The sequence below is a fragment of the Stegodyphus dumicola genome, chromosome 6 (assembly GCF_044657685.1).
Source record: "Stegodyphus dumicola isolate Sdum_Otavi_A_Nest chromosome 6, ASM4465768v1".
NCBI lineage: Eukaryota > Metazoa > Arthropoda > Arachnida > Araneae > Eresidae > Stegodyphus > Stegodyphus dumicola.
Window position 1 is genome coordinate 113,418,406 of NC_140773.1, and position 23,451 is coordinate 113,441,856.

Here is a 23,451-nt window from a genome sequence, read left to right on the forward strand (position 1 = left end):
TGCTGAATAGCATTTTTAGGTTTAGCTTTAACAATTACCTCGTACAATTCATTCTGACAGAGCAGAGTAAAAGGCATCTTTGACTAATTTTATTTTATCCTATATACAGAGAAAGCTTTGGTAGAAAGTAAAACCAATAAAATTAGTTTCATCATGAAAATAAGATTCTTTCTAATATAGAAATCTAAGATTTATCTACTTGAGTGATGCAGCTATCTAATTATGAAGTTGGCGAGGAAATAATTTAAGTTGTATGGCAAAAAACTGAAAATGTAAAATTCTTCAATTCTTCAAAAATGTCAATCAGAAAAACATTGAGGAGTGATTCAATTGCGATTCAGCTGAGCTTAAATTTCATTCCTTGAGTGTTGCAGTTATCATTTCAAATGTTACAAGAATAGAAGAGACAGACAGTGATACTTAAAAATACAAGTACACTTAAATATTACATTGATTCTGAAACAACAATAACTTCTGCTGAAAGTCTACTGGACTCCGTTGAGCAGTGGAGATTCAAATACAATGATAAAATAGCACTTTAAAGAATATGCAACGGAACAAATATTTAATCATTTTCAAAAACAAAGTAGATATTTTTAATAAGAGATAAATACAAAAATGCACACGATATGCATAAAAAGTGGTAGTTTAGATTATCTTGTTTTGCATTTATCCATGATCTGCTTCCCCAGCATTATCAAGGGGACACTATACATACATTTTAAACTATGAAAATATTTCATTTTTATCCCTTTTTTAAAAAAAAAAAAACTCTTATTTATAATTATAGGCCTCCATTTTTATGACTAAAAAATTTCTTAATGTATGCACCCAAAAAATATATATACATTATACCCATATATAATATATGAGGATTTCAATTATTTCTGTATTCAAAGCTCTAATTATGAAGACTGCTCGTTTTTTCTAAATAAAATTGAGTTTGTTCCTAATTTGTTTATGATTTTTCATTTAATAATAATAATAACATATTAATTTTCATACTTTACATCCATAAAACTAATGTGTCAATTTAATTTTAGTCGAACAGAAATATATTTCTTATTTCATTAACAAGTTTAAAAAAAATCCTTTTTAATGCAATAAAATCAGAAAAAAGTTAATTTCACTGTTTTATTTGAAGTAAAAATGTATTATCTGTCAAGACAAAACCAAAAAATAATAATAATAATAATAATAATAATAATAATAATAATAATAATAATAATAATTCAATTTTTGGAAAGTTAAAAAAATGTAGCGCAGGGCCAAACAAAAATCAATTCTTTTTATTTTGTTGAAAAATGTATTAATGTCTTTCCTTCCCCAGAAACAAAATCTCTTTATTTTTTAACTGTATGATGCTGAAATATTGAAATAAAACACAATTTTCCAATAAATACATATTTGGCATGCTGGGAAAAAAAGCAACCCAATTATCTCAGTTTTTTCAAATATCCAAATAAAGTGTGGTCCCAGTTAATCCAGATATTTTTTGAGTTCTGTTGTATTTATATACATTAAAATATTCCTCCCAAGAAGAATAGATGATGTAATAAATGAGATAGCACACAACTGAGTTCAATAAACTGTATTTTACATAAACTTTAAATTTCTATATACAAAAATTTTACATATGAAAGGAACAGACAGCTGCTTTTATTCACAAGATGTGCAAAATTCTAGCAATATTAATTCTAAATACAGAATAATCAGTAAAAATAATCTACAGCCAATCAATTCTAGTATTGGAAACACTCAAACATCCATAAAACCATTTAATTAACTGTATCACAAAAACTGAGAACAAAATAAACTTTTATCACATTCTTATCTTCTACACAATTCTTTATTTTATATGTACAAACTCACATTTACAATACTTGTATAAGAAAAATACAGCTTCAAACAACAGGTTATATAAAAACTAAGAAAAGTTCTGGTTTGGCATTATTCAGAGTTGATATACTTTTTGTATTTCAGCTTTCAAAAAGGTGGAAAACAAATACACAGATTAAAGAAGGAAAAAAATATTAACAAGTAATAAAAATTTTAATTACACATGTTATACAAAAATATCAGAAAATTCATTGTAAAGATTATGGAAATATAAAATTTCTAATTGGTATAAAATGTAACTCTAATATAATATAACTTTAAATTAACCAAGGTATGTACTGCGAGTAAGTCTCAAACTAGCTGCCAATTTCAGTTTTTTCAGTTAGCTACATTAATAAGTCTGATGATCAATGAAGCATTTATCATATTCTTTAACTTTTCGAGTAAAGATGAAACAGTATTGTAACATTTGCCTTCATGATTCTTGTGTATCTTAAAGGAATTTCCCTGCAGAAAAATAGACAAATACCTGAAGCCAGTACTCACTCTGTTTTACTATGTCCTTCCCAGAAAGATGCTATCTTCTTTATTTTACTGAGAATTAAAATGCTTCCATTGTTAATACTTTAAAAATTCTTCCATTCAAACTTTATTTATACATTTATTTAATACTGTATTTTAAAGACAGAAATATATAATGCATTAGGAAAGACATTAGCTAAAATTAATTTTTGGTATTAAGAATATGATGCATTAGAAAAAGCTAGCTTTCATTGCCATAAATGCTATACCATTGCAGTGACTTTCCAAATATGACAACCAAATCAGTTGCTTTTAAAATAAATCTGGGCACAAAAGGCAGGACCTCCTTAATGAATTCAAAATATGAAAAATATTCTAGTTCCCATCGTCCAAATAATTTTAGTCTCTTTGAAGTAAATAAAATTTAAATTAACACAAATTTTTATCATGTATTATCAATTTTATTCCATTTTAAATTTAATTAAAATTCATATCAAAAAGCTTAATTTTTGAATCACATTTTCAAAAACTATACTTCATACTCAAAATTTTTCTAGGAAACATCTTTAATTTCTCATAATAAAGATTAAAAAATATTTATTTCAAACACACACAGACATGCATAATATAATTTAAAAACAATTTACCTTTCTTTATCATTTAGAGTTAAAAGATTGCTATAGAATTCCACTAATTTTTTCAAAAAACTAGCATAATTATTAGTTTCTTAAAACATTTGGTAAATATACAAGTAAACAATTACTGAATATATTAATATTGCTGAGCTGACTAAAATTAAACACTGCATGAAACCTAAATATATGCACATGCTAGGAGATATATATGTGAATATTACTTTGCATACTGTAATTCATAACGCTCACTATAAATCATTAAACAAGGTTACCTTATGTAATGATAAAAATGGTTGATTATTACCACTGCTACAATTACTCATTAGCAAACACAATAGCTGTGTTTAATTACATATAATTACACTAATTACATTTAATTAGTGCAAAAAATGACAATAATCTATCTGAAAAGGTAAAATATACTGCTAATTTTGATCAATATTTAAAACATAAAATATCAATAATCATTTATATACAGAGCTCAAATCAATACACTTTGCACAATGACTTTTTTATAAGGCTACGTTCAGACAGCGGCATAAGGCGTAGTCATAAGGGCATAAAATACGGGAATTCCGTTCACATTTGCGAGAACGGGGTGTAAGCTGTGACCAATGAGAGAAGCTAAATATGCGGATGTGTCTACAACTTTCTCGTGCTGTTCTCCTGTTCGATTGATTTCCCGCGTTCGCTCTGCTTGTTTTGTGACAGCGAAATCTTCTGTAGAACGCCGCTTTGTTTTAGCTTCGCTCTGATTGGTCAACGCTTATCCCAAATTCGGCGTAAAGTTGAAAACTTTGAACCCTATTCCACGAGCCCTAAACCAGATTTTGTGACATAGCACAGACTGGTTGCCTTGGCAACGGAGCTCGGCTTTAACCACTTGTGCCCTTTATGCCCCCGTCTGAACGAAGCTTAAGGGTCCAACATATACTTGGAAAACATTCCAATAACCCAACCTAGTTTTAAAATTTTAAGAAATTAACTCACAAGAAAGGCATTACTCAATACTTCTACTTAAAAATCATAAATATAAATATCAAATTTAATTAAATGTATGGTTTCTATGTAATAATTAACAAAATAACCATTCTCCAACAATATACCCAATATATTTTTAAATGCATTCCAACATTGCATATATATGCTTAGATATATGTCATTCTAAACATTGCACTCTGCAGAAATTTTATCAGTAAAAGGCACATTTTATAATTCACAGTGAAATTTATATTTAACATGTATATAAATAGTAAACAAAGGACTGTATAGCTGTCAGTAAAAACATGGCAGTTGACAAAAGTGAAGCACATTGCTTATATATTTTTTACATAGTTAGCCACAAATAAAATAAAGGTTGCAAAATGTAATTTTAAACACAAAAAAGAATTCTGTTTCTTTGTTGAAGTATTAAAATTACAGCAGTACAAAACATGTCAAATATTGCAGGTACAAATTTTTGATTTTTAAGCAAAAATATAGATACTTCGTTTTTAAATATTTAACATTGAATGGTCACAGATAATGCAAACAGGAAATATAATTTTTAATAGTGTAATAATTTACGGTATCTGAACAAGACATTTCAACATTAATCTATCTTGATGTATAAAATATATACACCTATTGGATTTTCAGTAAACTTCAGAAGTATTAAGTTAAAACAGCAAAAATTAAAATAATGATTTAAATTATGAATTCAGACCATAATATTTTTAAATATACATTACATTTAAGTTCATTATTCAACAGCTTTAGAGATTAGAACTTCAAAAATACTCCAAAGGGAACACAATATACATTATATAATGTTTATGTTGCAAGCAAAAATTACTTTATACATATTATTTTAAAGTGAGTAGCCTTATTGCTTAGCCTTCATGTGAAATCAAACTACACATGCAGATGAATTTAAAAAAAAAAAAATCGCCTTCTATGCTTAATTTTCACAAAGCTAAAAATTTAATTTCCTATTACTTTTCACTGCTTGCAGTCTTTGAGATAATAATAATTTCAAACTCATATCCTTAACATCAACATTGTCAAGATAGGTCTTGCAGTTTTATTTAAATAATAAGTTCAATTCATACATTATCTTTTTCTTTTGTATTTCTTCAAGTTAATGCCCACTGCATGATACTACAGTCTCTGCCTCCAAGAGATACTAGACGTGTGTCATCAGGAATGAAGTCAACATTTGTTACATGACTGCTATGACCACCATAACTATGGTGAGGAGACTAAAGAAATAAAATTGGATAATTAGTTTTAATTCATAATCATGCATTTCAACAGAAAATAAGGATATTATCATAAACTGTTTAACAACTTAATGAGCAGTAATTTTAATAAACATACAAGAAAAAAACATATTAATGAACTTTTTTCAGCAAATTCTTCAAGCTAAATCATGTCGGATTATATTAAGACACCCTTTTGATGTTGTAATTTAAGACATAATGAATATATGTGCAAATTTTCTTTTTTAAGACAAAAAGAAGCAATCATGTTTTGCGAAAAGTGTTTTCTCATTAAATAATTTATATAAACAATGGCAGTTTCAAACTGCTTCCTCATGTTGTACTAAAAGAAGAATTACACATAGAAGAAATGTAAGGAGTAAAATACTTCAGTTACATTTTTATTGAAAAAACTACAATGTTATTAAAAGTAAAATAATAAAAATTATAATCTATGTATTCCCATCCCAAAAATCTCCATATATCTAGAAAAATGGTTTTATATATTAAAACTTAACATGGGCAAAAAGGATACAAGACGATTTAAAACTGGAGAAACAATCAATCAATTTATTCAGGAAACTCAAATTCTGGACCATATTAGTATGATTCATAACTGCTTCTGGTATTGTATGTTGCCCTACAGAGCTATCTACCAAATATTTTATACTGTACAAAGTCCAACATCTGGACTCATCAAAACTTCAGCGATTCTGAATTTGGGATTTTTTTGGATATTAGAATGCCACTTTAAAAATCTAATAAGATGACATGCAAAAATTACAAATTCAAAATATGAAATAGTAGTTTATGAAATTATGAAGCATTTATGATCTTAAGAGAAACAAATTTACAAAAAAAAAAAAAAAAAAAAAAAAGCTCAATATTTACTTGTTTGTTTTCTTAAACATCTCTTTCAGTGTAAGCTTAATTTGCCTCATTTTTTGTGCTACTAGTTTCGCTTTAATTTTATAAACAGATATAATTCCTTGTACAGTTATAAAATTGCATTATTAGAAGTCCAGTAATTGCTCTGATGACAAATCCCACTAAACTGTCAATCGAAATTTTTTCTCAATAACCTTTCCCTCAATTTCTTCATTCTTGGTAGCAATATTTCTTATTTAGAACCAAACTAGAGATTTTGTCGTCTGTTACTTAATTGATGATTGGGGCATGATCATCACAGTGAAAAACTTCTGTTATGTCATCTTCATTTATTACTTCTCCTCCATTTCTTCACAAACTCCATTAACTGGAAAATTTTGTTTTTTGTTTGCGATATCTGAAAAACTTCCAACTCACTGCTATCATCTTAAAGATTAGCTTACACTATCCTAAAGATCCACTGGTGGTGTATCATGAGATAGGCAACTTAAAACATGTTATTCAGGTAAATTTTGTCTTGCTTCTATTATAAGCTGAAGAAATTAAGCCTGAATTACATTAGTTATTTATTATACCTACACCTATTTCCTGCACATGCTTAAGACTCATCTGAGTACCAAATATATAAATTCCCATGCATCTTATCCACGACCAGCATTAGACATTTTGCGGCTAGGTGCAATCTCTGCAGGTCCTAAATTCGGCTGGCAAGCACCTTCCCTTAATTCTAAAAATTTTGCATTAAAATACCTTTCCTAAATTCTAAAAATCTTGCCATCCCTTAATTTTTTTGTTCAATGCTTCTCTCAGTTCTAAAAATATTTACCCCCCCCCCCCCACTAAATTCTACTGCACCAGCTCTCACACTGGCTCTGGGCCATCTGAATAACAAATCAGTTATTCTTAACTAAATAGCATTAGATGTATTTTTTTTGAACTATGGGAACAGGCTGAGTATAGATGATATATGAGTATAGATGTAATTTTTTAGCCTATGATTATTTTTGACCTATGAGTGTAATTTACAAAATCTATCTTTTGCATATGAAAAGAAATTTTTGTTAAATTTCTCCTCATCACCACATTTAACACATTGCAGTGCAGTTAGCTGAAGTCTGTAATCACCATTAAGAATCAACATGTTGCCATATTCTTTGGTATTCGATCATTAATTTTGTTATTAAAAACATTGCTTATATATCACTACGTTAGTCATTTCTCAAGCTGCCATATGTTAATAATGTTGATGGTCATTCCATGATGAAATTAAAAAATAGTAAATAATGATTTGCAAAGTTGGTATCAGGGATATAAATTATTCAGTAGGTGTAAAATCTATGATGCTTTGGCTTCGGAAGTATGTCAAGCAAAAATTTGGCTACAAACACAAATTATTGATTATAAAGAATAAATGATTACTTCTTCAATAGGGAGGTATTTCATTTAGCGCCAAATGAAATTAAGAATCAGGATTCTCCACATTTTATTACAAGAAGATATCTAATGGGCATGTGTAAAGCATACAAAGAATTGTTTTTATTCAAAAAAGGTTGCTTGTGGTTTGGGGGTCCACATTTTAGATTATTCTGGTTACTGAACATGCAGATTTTGGACTTTTGAACTTCACTATACTCTTACAATAAAGCTTGTAAATAAGCTGTAATTTTAAGGAAGAATATTTTCAAACTGAAACTTGTAAAATAACACAGACTGTCTCTGATGGATAAGAGAAATTCCCATAATTGACAGTTTTGGGGAAGGAAAAAGTGCCACTTCATTTAATATGATAAAATTTTACAAACAGAAACCTTCCTTTACTTGCCTTTGGTTGGCAGGCAGGATAGCTATATAAATTCACTTTTCCAAAATCATCTCCAGTAGCTAATATCTTTTGGTTATGAGCTCGAGAACAAGCATTAACATCAGAGCCATCAGCATTTTCAGGCCATATCCCTGGAAATATACATAAAATTCAAGTCTACATTATTATGATCATTTCTTCTTAAATGTTTTTCACCATACACATATATCATAAAGTTATACTTTTAGAATGGAATGAAATTTCTCACCTGTAAGCTTTTTATGTTCAGTAATATTGAAATAATACATCCAGAGAAGTCAGCAACTTTTCCCTAATGATGATTGTTTCAACACACATACAGCTGACTATTAAATTACATGATTTCATTTATGTGTGAGGTTTCCCCCTTTTATAAATAACACTGGAAAATATTTTCCAGTAAAATATTACTGGGGACTTAAAAGATATTTATACACAGATTTCTTTGGTCAGAGAGTAAGTCCTGTTATGCCATGACCATCTTAGCAAATAACTTTTGGTCTTTGTTGTTCTGTCTTATCAAAATGGTTCTACAGCATGTATATTTTCAGATAATCCAAAATAATGTGATGGCTAGTCTACAATCGATGGCGAAAGAGACATTGTGTCAATATTTCCAGGCACAACAACAGCACTGAAGATGTTTGTATATTCTGATAGATGTTATTTTGGAGATGACAACCTTTCATATTTAAAAAAAGAAAATTTGTCCTACAAGCTTTTCAATAATTTTTTTCAACATAGGAATACGGCTGTTAAAGAAAAGATTTTAATTATATATTTTTATGTAGCACTTTTTTAATTGCATAGAATTTCATGTATAAATTCCCTGTGTTTCTCTCTTTTTTTGGGGGGGAGGGGAGTATTTGTTTTTTTTTTTTTTTTTTTTTTTTTTTTTTTTTTTTTTTTTTTTAATGAAACAGTGAAAGCTGCAAACTTTAGTTTCTGTAAATGGCTTTAAGTTGAAAGAAAAATTATTTAGACATAATGCAAGACATTATTCTAATAGTTAAGTTAATGATTCTATTAATAAAAGATCTGAAGCACCTGATACTGATACTCAAAGATAATTCTGAACCACAAAGCTTTGTAGAATATTTGTAGTGTCCTCTCTAGGATTTGAACCACAGATCTTCCAATTGCTAGTTGGATGTGTTGTAACACTGAGCAATGAGGAATGCAAAAATTTCCTTTTCCAGTAATCAACTAAATACATGTGGTGACAAGTTACTGTCCTCCATATTTTAGTTCAGGTACCGCTGCAGAATATATTAGATTTTTCACAACACAAGACTAAGTAATCAATTTCATCCTCAGCAGAAACATACTTCTTAATTTCTACTCATTCTTCTAATCACCAATTTTGAAAATAAAAACTAATACAACTTTCATTCTCTCATACCTTTCCAAATCATATAAATAAGATTACCTTCAAAAGTCAACCATATCTAACAAGTAATTTTAATTCTCTCTCACTTAAGTTAGAATGCAACCATTTAATGTTTGCCAGATAAATTCAACTTTTAGTTTCCTTGATTTCCCATGATTTTCAGTGACCATTCATAATAAATTAACATTGTAGTTATCAAATTAAGTATGAGTATTTGAACAATTTTATGTATTTACTACAAAATACAATATTATGAAGCAAATTAAAGAAATGTATATATAGGTATATATGTATAAGCCATTCATAAAGCAGATAAAGATTTTAAAAAAGGAAATAAAAAACTGTTGACTCTAACAAATTTAAAGCAAATCTAAGTTTATAACATATTTATAGCAGCACATCACTCATAACAAATATTATCCCCATAATGTTTCAGGATAAAACTGAACAGTCAAGAATTACACTACATTGAAAAATGGGTTCAATTAACCCAACCACTTATCATAATGTACAACTATACAGCATAATGATTTTGCATATTCTTGAATGGTAAGCTATATTTTTAAAACATAAGAATGAACTCAACTCACTAACAGTTGAGGAAGGAAAATATGGATTCATAAAATTATTATCAGATAGTGAGAGGTTAAACAGTTTCTGTAAGAAATATAGAGTTTACAGTAATTCTTTCCTTGCTTTTAAGATTGCTAATTTTTGTTTGTGTGGTAGTATTTAAAATAACTTTTCATTATTTGAGGGGATGAATCTGTACTCTTTTTTTATTTCTTTGACATTTTGATTAAAGTATAAATTTTCAACAACTTTTTAAAAAGATTTATATTTCTCTGATCATTTTTCATTTCCAGGAGTTTTCAACTGTGTTGAATCTTGCATTAGAAAAATTATAAAAACTATAAAAAACAAAGTTTGATAAAATATAAAAAGATTTTCTTTACCAGATAATGATGTTCTAGTAGAGTTTTAACATCCCCCCCTCCCAAATTCAATCAACATAAAACACTAATTCAAAATCAAAAGAAAAGCAAGTCATACTGGAATATTAAAGTCATACTGGTCACTAGGAAATGCTATCCATACTAGGAAAAGCAAGACATACTGCTGATAATGCATGGTCCAATTGATTTGCTAATGTATAATAAATAAATGGGCTTTTAGAATTTTCAACAGATATGTAATGTTAATCAAACTTTCCAAAGTAATTAACAATAAAAGATTATATTTAAAAAATTACAGTACAGTACAAAGTCCGTAATCCGGACTCGCTGGGACTTTGGCGGTTCCAGATTAGGGTTTTTTTCAGATTATCAATTTAAATCTGGTAAGATGGCATGCAAAAATTATGCAATTAAAAATATAAAACCGTAATTTATTAAATAAACAGCAATTATGATCTAAAGGGTATCAAAATTTACAAAAAAAAAAAAAAAAAGGCTTAATATTTATTTGTTTACTTTATTAAACATTTCTTTCAATGTAAGTTGTTCAAGTTGCTTCGTTTTTTGTGCTAATACTTTCTCTTTAATTCTTTCTTCTATAAACAGACTTAATTTCTTGTTCAGTTACAAAGTTTCACTGTTCAAATCAAAATACTCAAATGTAATTGCTGTGTCGAGAATACACACTAACTTGTCAATCGAAATTTTTTCGTTTTCAATAACCTCTCCGTCACTTTCTTCACTATCGGAAGCGCGCATGTGTAAATGCTTTACTGGCTTTATGTACATGTGTTACGGACGCACGCATTAAAAGTGCATGCATAGACGCTTACGCACATGCGTAAGTTTATGGCAATGAGATCCGGATTATAGATCATTCCAAATAATGGACGTCTGGATTACGGACTTTGTACTGTATTTCATTTAACGCCAAATGAAAAATTAAAATTCATTAAATTCATTAGCGCCATAAATAAATTTTTTGATTAAAAAAAAGAGGTGATTACAAAGATTTGTTTTAGAAAACCAAAATTATTATCAAACATTTTATGTAAGTTTTCATAATAACAAATAGAGGGGAGAAACAAAAATATACCTAGTACACTGAAACCTAACGTGCATGTCTGTGTATACCACTTAATATCTCGAGCAATAGACATATTGCTAACTTGTCGACAAACACCAGCATTCCCTGAAATGAAAACAATAAAAGTATAGCAAGGACTATGAAAATATGTAAAATAAACATCATCAAGTAAACACAACATATTCCACCTTTTGACAACTTTTACAAATATTGATGACAAACTGAAATTCTTAATATTAGTTAATATTGCACATATATAACACAATATGATACAGTTTCAATTAAAATATGATGCAAATAATGTGACTAAATGAAAAATCTAGCATTAGCATTTTTTGCAGCGTTTCTGATAGATCCCCTTCAGTGCAAAAGGTCCACTTGTTGGAAAATCAAAAGCGATGTCAACTTTGCAATGCACAAGAATAAAATACTTTTTTGTAAGAATAAAAAGTATTCACTTCTGTAACGTAAGATAGAATTTTTTCATTCATGCAAACATTTTATAAAATTGATATCAATATAAAAGAGAATAACCGCAACCTGAAAACTTCAGATCACAGCCTATATATAAAAAAAATTAAACTATTCAATAAATGTTTAAAAAAATTTTAAATATTAAAAAAAAAATGTAAAACAAAAATTTTAAAAATGAATGGTTTTGAGCCAGTTCTATAACACATGGCATTATAAATTACAATAAATATTCAAAAAATTTATGTATTAAATATATTACACATTAAATGTATTTTAAAAAATACTAAAAATTAAATATTGGGCCATATAAAAAGTCTCTGTGGTGTTTTTATGCATTTTTTAACAAAAATTGTCTTTATTGAAAATCAATTTTAATCAAATACATATTGACTACTATTATTTATGACCTTTGCCATTTTTTGGGTAGCTTCATAATTCCATTGCTAAAGAACTTCTGTGGTTTATCATCAAAAAATTTGGCCAAGTGGTTTTCAGCAGTGTTTTGGTAGGCCAATTTGTTACCATCAAGAGAGTTTTGCAAAGACAAGGTAGTCAGAATTTCCCAACCAAGTTCCGTCAATTAGTTCTGAGTCATCAAAGATGTGAATGGCTGAACACTGTCATGATGGAACACACCTCCCTTTCTGTTGGCCAATTCTGGTCACTCTTTCTGAATTGTTTCATTCAAAAAATCCAGTTGTGCACAGTACACGGCCGAACTGATGGTTTCACCAGGTTGCAGCAGCTCACAATGGACAAATCCTTTCCAGTTCCACCAAACACTCAACATAACCTTGTTTGGCTACAATCCAGGCTTTAAAGTCATTTGTGGAGAGTCACTAGGCTTTGACAATGATCGCTTGTGTTTGATATTCTTGTATTTCACCCATTTTTCATCACATGTAATGATTTCTTTAAAAACGGCTCGATTTCATTGCGTTTCAGCAGCATTTCACTGATGGTAATTCAGTAAATCAAATTTCTTTGCATTAATTCATGTGGCACCCAAACGTCAAGCTTCTTTTTGTAGTCTGCTTTTTTCAAATGATTCCAAACTGTCATATGGTTGATGTTTAGTGCCCTCCCCAATTTCCTGACAGTTGTGTGTCGATCTTGGTCCACCAGTTGCAAAATTTCATCAACTTTCAGTGACTGGCTGACCAGAGCAAGGTGCATCTGGTTAGCACATTGAAATTTCTGGAACGGAATTCAGGAAACCATGCCTAGGTCCTTTGTTCACTCAGTGCTTTCTCACCATACACTTCACAAATGTTTTGACGTGTGTTTGCAGCATTTTAATCTTTTTTATAGTAAAAAAGCATCACATAGTATATTCTTCAGATATTTCACTCATTTTCAAATCAATATAACATTTTACATGAGCAATGAATTAGAAAACTATCTTCACAAATAATGGAATCTGAATGTCACCTTTTAAGCACAGGTTCGTTTGAGACAATCAGGTGAGTGTTGCCGGATATATATGCATCAACACCATTTACAGGCAAAAAAAAAAAAAAAAAAAAAAAAGAAACTTTTTATATGACCAAATATTACTAGCCACATTGTTAAAAATTAATAAAATACAAATTTAAATTACTAAAAAAGTGTTTATTCCTTTTAAGTTACTCAGTCTGCATATTGTATAAGATGTTAAATCTGAAAGATATATTTATTTAAATATTTTGAGCTTTGATACAGATACCGAAAATCAGCTATGCAGTAATAAAACATAAATTAAGAGTCTTATGTTTTCCGCAGAGGCAAAAATTCTCAAGGTCTGCTTCTAGATGCTTTCCATTTTTCGTATCCATCAGTTTTTGAAGTGTGAACATGAGTATGGATTTACCAGGCGGTATTTCATGTGTTAAGCGAAAATAATACACCTACTTTGAGTTGTAGTCACTATAAAATAACTAATTAATAGTGATGACAAACTTTAAAACTTAATAAAATATTTATGCATGAAAACAGGAACACTTTTAATAATTTGGCTTAAAAAAATAAACTAGATTTTCTTTCACATGAAAGCTGCATATAATATGACTGTATTTTCCTCTATTGCTTATAAAAAGTACTGTTAAATTAACATAAAAATATAGATGGAATAAGATAACAGTTATCCTGCATAAATTACAATAATATAAATGAAGAATTAATTAATTAGTACTTGTCACAGGTCACATTTTTCTTTCCATAAATACATAACAATCAAACAATTAAAGTACATGAATATATCAATATACACAGTTTGGTCATGAAAAATCTTCCATTGCAGCAATAGACATATAATAAATATTGCCAGCATAAAACATTTGCAAAGAGCATTGCAATGGACCAATGAGAGAACATGAGGAGAAATGGGAAAAAAACTTTTTTTGAATAACAAGTTTTCAACATGCCCACTTCAGCAGATTATAATGTATTGCTTGCGGAAGATCGTTGACAACAATCATTAATGTAACATCACAGGAGGAATCTATACGACTTCCCATTTTGTGGCCTTTGAATTCTGAAAAAATATCGTAGATTTGAAGTGTACACCTTAAGTTTCAGATAATCCAAGAACCAGGAATCCACTAGAGAAAGATTGGAGGATCGCAGTGGCCAAAAAACTGCAAAGTTATGGAAGATAACTCTATTTCCAAAATGCTGTTGCAGCACTTAATGAACACATGGTGACATGTAGAATGAACACGTGGTGACACGGCACCATCTTACATCCATACAGTATCATTAATGACATTTCGACGGTGCAAATCTACCAATGCTTGGTATTCAACAGTATTGCAGAATAATGCTGGAATAACATTATTCTGCTATACTGTTGAATACCAAGCATTGTTATATACCTGCAACTGGTGCTTCCTACTGTCTAACACTGTGAATTATGCAAAGTCGGTCAACGTGCCTCCTCTCTCAGTTGTCAATGGTCCTCTGCAATGCTCATCTTTGCAAATGTTTTACACCAGCAATCTTCATCACACATTTATTGTCCCAATATCATTTATGGTTTTTCAATTCATTGAACAATTTTCACAGGGAAAACATAGCTCTTGCCATTCAAAAATTTCAAATTTTTTCACTGTAATCATAAATATGAAAACTCTATTGTTTTAAATCATCACAATCTCAAGCAAATACCTTCAAATAACAGCATCTGAAATTTCATTTCGGTTGGATGAGCAGATATGCTGCTGAGGATTCACATATAAGGGAAGATTTTTTATGACCAATCTGTATATAAAATTCATACAGAGTAGTTCATCAAAATAATAATTAAAAACTCACAATATAAGAGTTCATAATCTCCAGAATTAGTCTGAAGGTATGTACTGTCTTCAGACCAATCAAGATGAGTTATAAAACTGGAATGACCCTGAAAACATACAATAATTAGAGTTAGAAGGCAAAAAATAAAATTCAAATACAGTACAAAGTCCGAAATCCGGACTCGTCGGGACTTCGGTGATTCTGGATTCTAGATATTAGATCATCAATTTAAATCTAGTAAGATGGCATGTAGAAATTATAAAATTAAAAATATGAAATCATGATTTATGAAATAATGAAGTATTTAGAATCTAAAGGATATCAATATTTACAAAAAAAAAAAAAGCTTAATGTTTGTTTACCTTATTAAACATTTCTTTCAATGTAAGTTGTTTAAGCTGCTACGTTTTTTGTGCTAATACTTTCTCTTTAATTCTGTAGACAGATATAATCTCTTCTTTAGTTACATTGTTGAAGTTCTGTAACTGCTGTTTCGAGAAATCCGTCTAACTTTTTCAATAGAAATTTTCTCGTTTTCAGTAATTTCTCTGTCACTCTCTTCACTAACGGTAGCGGTAATTTCTGGATCTAGAACCATACTACAGATTTCACCATTCATTAATTGATTGATGATTCAGAACCACAGTCATCACAATGAAAAACTTCTTTTATATCATCTTCATTTTTTACTGCTTCTCCACATTTCTTTACAAAATCCGTTAAATGGAAAATTTCACCTTGTTTTGTGATACCCAAAACCCTTTCAAATTAACTGCTATCGTCATCAAATTTAGCTATCCTTCACTATACATATTTGGCTAAGCATCATGAGCCTGGCAACTAAAGACAAGTTGTTCCATTAAATTTTATCTTGCTTCTATTGTGCACTAAGACAATTAAGCCTGAATTCTATTAGCTTAGTTATTTATTATACTTATGTCTATTTCTTGCACATGCTTAAGGCTTATCAGAGTTCTGAATAAATAAATTCCCACATATGCTTTAGCCTTAATGAGGGCCGGTGCTAGATATCTGACTGCCTGATGCAGCCTCTGTGGGTCCTAAATTCTGTGCCTTGGTGTGCCATATGAGCCCTGGTGCTGGTTCTGGGTTTATGTGAATAAGTTATTCTTAATTCAAATAGCCCTAAATGTAATCTTTGGGTCTGTGAGTATCATCAACAAAATCTATTATTAGCATATGGAAAGAAAATTTTCCTCATCATTATTTTTCAGCGCATTTAACTTAAATCTGTAATCATCACCAAGTGTAATGTCAACATAAAAGGTTACTATACTCCTTTATTACTCAAGTACTAACATAAACAAATATCTTAGGCATCACTACATGAGTCATTACTCAAGTTGTCATGTACTGATAAAATGATGCAGTGATGAAAGGAAAGTATAATAAATAATGATTCACCAGATTGGTGTCAGATCAATGATGTATCTATGTGGAATGTTTCGGTTTGAGATGTGTGCCAAGCAGATATGCAGCAACGGAGCAAAATTACTGATCGTACAAATTTATGCTAAAATGATCTTTTCTTCAATAACAAGATATTTTATTAAGTGTCAAATAAGGTATTTTATTTAGTGTCGAAGTGAAGTTAAGAATCAGGACTCTCCAGATGTTTTATTATGCGCGGAGGGGGTAATTAAATGCGCATGCGTAAAAAAAAAATGTTGGTGGTGGTTTTGAGGTTTGGATTTTAGATCATTCCAGATAATGGCATCCGGATTTCGGACTTTGTACTTATACAAAACATAAATTAAAACTTTTCAATCTGTATAAGTTAAAAAGTACAACTGCATTCAAATGTATAAAGAAATTAAACTGATAAGCAACAGAAGAACCATTTATGATGTATTCTAAACACACAGTCTTAAAAAATAATAATAATAATCTTACACTACAAATAAGCTAGAGACAAAATTCTGAAATATTTATACTAGAAACACTTTATTGGAGAAAATATGATATATGCATACCATGCATCGACCTATCCTGTTATATTTCTTGTACTCATCATCTACTTGATAAACATAAATGTAGTTATCATGAGATCCAATGGCAAGAAATCGCCCATCTAAAAAAAGAATTACAATATCTTACAAGATACTTAAACAAAAACCTGTAATTTTCACTTCATGGAATGATTAAAAATTGCATAGCTATGATATTGATTTTTATTATAGTCAGAAGAATTTTTTCTTCTTACTTCCTTAAAAAATCTGATGTGGACACCACATGATTTCCTAGTATGGACTATTAAATTATACACATTTTTTGCTGCACTTCATTTAAACTTATTTTCTCAGATTATTCTAATTTAATTCTTTTTTTTTTTTTTTTTTAAGTACTGCGAAAATACTGCCAAATGTGATTTACGCACTTTGTTAAAATTATTTGAAAGTATGAACTGTGACTTTTTTCTGCTTGTCTGCAATGAAAAAAAGGAAAGAAAAATAGGTTGCCACAAATTAAGATGTTCGCCAAGTAAATTATTCTTGGCAGAAACTGAAAAAATTGCGGCAAGATAAATTTTTGAATTTCTCTGTAAATTCTGCACCAATTTTTACAAAGTTTAATATTTGGGCATAATCTGAGACGTAGAATCGAAATATGGAAAAAAACTGCCATTGTATTTCAGAAAAAGTGAGATTTTGTGTCATGTGAGACCCATGTTAAAATAGTGATATATATAAATCTAGTATACATCCTAAGTCGTGCTTTTGAGAGATGAAAAATACAATTTGAATTTCGTCAATCGGCGCAGTAGAACGGGAAATATAGAACTGTCCCTCTACCCCTTCTACTGTACCTTTTAACAGAAAAATACTTTAATCAGTTTCATTAATCATTAAATACTTTAACTAGATCAGCAATTACTGATTGCAAGAATTAATGGAATTCTGCATATAAAATTGTGTTAGGAACATCAAATAATGGCAAAATGGAGCATACAAAAAAAAAAAAAAAAAAAAAAAAAAAAAAATCAAAAAAGCTTTGTTAAGATAAAACACAAATATTCATTCTTTACAAGATAAACTTAAATAATCAGAAAGTGTGGACCTTTACGAGTAACTTTTTTGGAGGGGAACTTTATTTATTTTGGGAGAGCTTTACGCTTTTGAGAACAGCCAATTAAATTGCTCACAGATACAAAAATAACTTAATTTTTCTCACACCTATTTTCAGCAGTGAAAGTAGTAAATCTAAATTTACTTTAGGTATTTTAAATCTCTATTTACTTTAGGTGTTTTATAATTTTCAATAAAGCCTTTTACTTTAACTGCATAAACATTTACTGCTTCCTTAAAAAATGGAAGAAGCAAATTTCATTGATTGAGAATTATAGAATGATATGATTTTTCTAAAGATAACCACCATGCACATACATGTTTCAAAACTTTTCTTATTTCAGTTTTATGCAGCTGTTCAATTTTTTCCTTCCTTTTAGAACTCTTTGTCTTTCAGTAGCAATGTCGCAAAATAATTTTAAAATGAGAATATCTTTATAATTTCTGATACACAGTTCCGCGCCCGATGGAGATAAAAAGGTTTCTTCCCCCCATACAGTGTTGCCATTGCTCGCTTTTAAATCATTGAGTTTGTTACTCAAAAATTTGTTAAAGTTTTACAAAATATGAAATCAGTAATAAAACAAATTCCAAATTTCAAATTTGGTCTTCCCCATGCCCATATTCATAGGAGGATTACGTCGTTCATAATTCAATGGCTCTATGTACAGCTGTTTTATCACAATGCGAGAAATATACTAACATTTATGCAGATTTTTCATTATTTAATTTCTTCAAACATAATGCAGCACTCTAACATTTGGTGGCAACAGTTTGAAAAGTGAAATGGACATTTATAGTGATTCAATGCAAAATCAATAAACAAAAACAATAGTCCTTCAGGGATACAGCCCCTTTGGACCAATAAAGATAATATATAAATAAATGTCATCTGTGTATGATTTTTGAAAGGTATATGAGTATTTTACCTTTCTTGCAGAGATAATTAAGACAAAAGATTACAATTTGCTAAACTGTTTCTCAGAAGTATGTGAAACTCACAACACTCACTGGCAAGATGAATAAAATAATAACATTGATGTTGCTTTATGCTCAGTGGCTAATGCATGCCAAATGACCCACAGCAGTACTTGTTTTTATGGGTGCAAATAACAAAGTTTTACATTAAGCTACATGAAAATCATGAGAAATTTTAAGAATCAGAGAAAATCATGAGCAATATGTAGTAAATCAGGTTGTCAGGGGTATGGTTGAAAATCGGGAGAGTTGGAACTCTGTAGTACATGTATGTGATGATACGACAGTCGTGGCACATGAATGACGAAGCTTGGTTGAGTGGAATACAGCAGAAGGATGACAAAGAAGGATTTCGCTTTATTTAATTCAAATTTGCACATCTTTATTTAATTCAAATAGCAGATCATTTTCCTTTCAGATGAAATTTTTTAAATTACATATTCAACAGTGTTTCAAACTGAATAAGAGGAAATCTAATCTTTTGACATCATAGCTATTCTAACAAAGGAAAGATGGGTTAAGCAGCAGCGAGGTATTGTAGTGCAGGAGGAGAGGAGCTTCTGTCTGCAAAATGGCATGCATTCATTATTTATAGTAGCGGTTACTTAATAAGCTTGAATGTTCTCAAAGGTACTGGTCTAGAGGGGAAATCGTAAATTGTGGAAAGTTATGTCTGTTCGCGCAGAGCAAAGCCATTGTATTTTTTCTATTTTATATATACATATATGTTTCATTCTACCAATTGCAATAAAAAAGAAGGTGCACAAGCAGATGTTACAGCAGTATCATACACAAAATTTCAACATTCTACGGCTAATTTTTTGAGTTATGTGGGATACATACATACAGAGAGACATCACAAAAAAAAAAAAAAAATCCCTTCTGAATCCACTTTAAATTCAAATAAAAATCTGTTTTGGGGAAAAAACTGTCCTTTATTTTACCCGTATTACAGATGTGAAGCAAAAAAATCATTCAAATCGGCTCAGCAACAGTCAAAATGAATAGTTCTGTTGAAATATGATCCATGAAATTTTTCAAGATTACAATAGTTCCTTTACTTCATACAAAGGATAAAAATTTCTCAATAATTAATTGAAATAAACTATAATTTACATAGGCAATTTTGTAGTCCCAAGAAAACATGTTTTGTAAGAAATCTAAAATATATTTTTTTTTTTTCAACTGAAAAGGTTTTAATTTCAATCTGTATGTCTCATATATATATATTTCAGTATATTTGATAATAATAATAATAAAATAATTAATCCTTTATTAAATTATTAAAAATTTCACCATGCACAATAAGATAACTCATATAAATTAACGTACCCGGTGAATATTTTATGCAATCTATGGCTTCATTGCCATCAGCATGCATTGAATATATTTGACGTGTTGTTGCATCCATTACAGACCACCTGCCAGAGGTGGTGGCAAGAGCAATTACACTTCCATCCGGTGAATAACATGCTGACTGAACTGCTTCCTAATGAAAAATCATAATTGCTTTTTTAATACGAAAACTTAACATTGAAAGAAAAGGATAGTTTTAAAATACATGTGCAAGGAAGAGGAAAAAATTTTTTTTTTCACAAGATAATAATTTCATTATTTAACAGGAGCACTCGCCGTAATTAAATAATTAAAAATCTGTATGTACTCTAGATTTACTTCAGATTTTGAGGGAATGTAATGAAAGTATGATTAACAATATCAGCTATATAAGAGCAACATATTGCCAGTCCGCAAACCGTAGGGTAATGTTTCAAATTTAAAAGAAATGTGTTGCCACTTGACAAAGTTGTTTCAAATTTAATTAACAAACACAGCAATTTAAAATAAATGTGTTGCCATTACCTAAAATAAAATAGTTTTTATTTTTCACATGCCAAGGTGTTGCCATTCATCAAAGCATAAAGTAATTTTTTTCAAATGTAATATATCTGTTACTGATTAACAAACTAAGCAATTTAAAATTAATAAAAGCAGTTCTTCATTTCTATTGTTATTAATTAGTACAGGTAGTAGCTATACCAGCACCACTGTAGTAACATGGGTGAGTGAAGTATTGCTGTACCTAATTAATTCTTAAGTTTGTGCCTTAATTTGGAATTTCAAGAAAGAATAATGTGTGAGTGGTCCCACGGTCTCTCACACCTCCTCTACAGCTCGAGAGGATTCTGGCTTACCTTGTATATTAAGTGTCCTCTTGCCACACAAACACGATATACTTACAAACATTCCTACCTTCCACAGGGTTCAAACCTGGGCCCTTCAGTATGACAGACACCGTCACTAACCAGTATCCCATCTAAGCAACATTATTAATTAGTATCTGAACCTGTGAAATTGTACTAGCTGGACACATTAAAATCATTACATATTTTATCTTTTTCATAATAACTATGTCAGATGGCTGGCCATGCAAGCAGCTAAGTAACTAAGAAAAAGAACAAATCAGATCTTTTACACTCGTGAAAAACTTTAAAACAGAAAAATCTACAAGAATATAAAAACAAGCACCACTTTTGACAAACATATTAGGGACTTTTTATAGATAAAAGCTTATGAAATAGGAAAATGATAGTTTAAAGCACTGCTTCTATGCTTTCATATTTAAAAAACTGAAGCTTATTTTTCATTTTTATTCAGTTTTGCATATAAAACAATATGAAAGATAATCAACAATACCGATTCTCTTTTCTTGCAATAATAATTAAAAATAAAATATTGTATTGTAAGATATCGCTCTGTCAAATTAAAGGTAGTAATTTAAATACAAAATAGGTACTATGATTATCTTAGACAAAATGAAACTACAGCATAAAATTACTAATATTACTTACTCCAATATCTTTACTCCATACAACTGAGTGAGACATTGTATCCCAAAGGTGTATGTAATGATCATGACCACCACTGATGAACTGGCTTTGGCTAGGATGGACAGCAAGTGCCCAAAGTTCTTCAGTATGGCCCTAATAAATGTAAGAATTCCTAAAATTCCAAACTGAACAAAAAGTTTAAAAAACAAAAAAAGATTCTTTATCGAGAATACACTTGCGTACCTGAACAATTAATGAAAAATTTAGGGATAAAGTGCCTTGCAGGATACAATTCTTTGTTGTACCAACAAGAAGCATGCTACCTTTACCTTGGGCTAAGGCACGAACACCACCAGTCTGTTCTGGTAACTGCAAAAAACATAAAATCTCTGATCATATATCACTCCACAGAAAAGGGGAGAGGAGAATACTTACAACAGAATTTAAATAAGTTTTACAGACAAAATATAAACAAATGAATGATCACTTGGAACTTAAAAGCATAACCTTCATTTTCTGGGTGTGTAACCTTCTTTTTAACATGTTGCTGCAACTTATACTTTTTATTTATTTAGCTGAAATTTACATTTTTATTTATTTATTTAATTTACTTCATAAAATAATATCACAGATAATCAGAAGCATTTATTCTCCTTTTACCATGAATTCTTCCAATAAAGTAAGAGTTTAAAAAAAATTAAACTAAAAATCAATTACAGTAAAACTAATAAACTGTGTATTGCAAAACAAGTTGGAAACTTTCCAGCAAATTTCAGGGCAATAATTGTGAAATTTCATGAATTTATGTATTATATTTAAATGTAATATGTGAAAAAAATGAAACTACTTTAGCAAGGGATTAAGTAATTTATAATTAAATTTTAAGAGCATTTTTTTTACAAGAATTTTGCTATTTTCGAGAATTCCGACCAACTTGTCAATTGAAATTTTCTCGTTTTCAGTAACTTCTCTGTCACTTTCTTCACTATTGGTAGCGGTATTTTCTGGATCTAGAGCCATACTACAGATTTCACCATTCATTAATTGATTGATGATTCAAAACCACAGTCATCACAATGAAAAACTTCTTTTATATCATCTTCATTTTTTAACACTTCTACATATTTCTTTACAAAATCCATTAAATGGAAAATTTCACCTTTTGTTTTGCAATATCCAAAACCCTTTCAAATTAACTGCTATCGTCATCAAATTTAGCTATCCTTCACTATACATATTTGGCTAAGCATCATGAGCCTGGCACTAAAGACAAGTTGTTCCATTAAATTTTATCTTGCTTCTATTGTGCACTAAGACAATTAAGCCTGAATTCTATTAGCTTAGTTATTTATTATACTTATGTCTATTTCTTGCACATGCTTAAGGCTTATCAGAGTTCTGAATAAATAAATTCC

The 23,451-nt window shown here is 29.6% G+C and overlaps 1 protein-coding gene across 6 annotated transcripts in view; it reads right to left on the reverse strand.

Moving 5' to 3' along the window:
• Nucleotides 1–1,576: 1,576 nt before the first annotated feature.
• LOC118197213 (echinoderm microtubule-associated protein-like 2) overlaps nucleotides 1,577–23,451 on the reverse strand; it is a 210,916-nt gene continuing 189,041 nt past the window's right edge. For all 6 annotated transcript variants that reach the window (XM_085818835.1, XM_085818834.1, XM_085818833.1 and 3 more), the window contains 8 exons: nucleotides 22,280–22,405; nucleotides 22,058–22,189; nucleotides 20,541–20,697; nucleotides 17,139–17,236; nucleotides 15,163–15,250; nucleotides 11,407–11,502; nucleotides 7,947–8,077; nucleotides 1,577–5,236 (listed from right to left, as the gene is read on the reverse strand). In XM_085818835.1, the coding sequence (XP_085674961.1) occupies nucleotides 5,111–5,236; nucleotides 7,947–8,077; nucleotides 11,407–11,502; nucleotides 15,163–15,250; nucleotides 17,139–17,236; nucleotides 20,541–20,697; nucleotides 22,058–22,189; nucleotides 22,280–22,405 (954 nt within the window). In that variant the 3' untranslated portion in view covers nucleotides 1,577–5,110. The remainder of the gene's footprint in view (nucleotides 5,237–7,946; nucleotides 8,078–11,406; nucleotides 11,503–15,162; nucleotides 15,251–17,138; nucleotides 17,237–20,540; nucleotides 20,698–22,057; nucleotides 22,190–22,279; nucleotides 22,406–23,451) is intronic.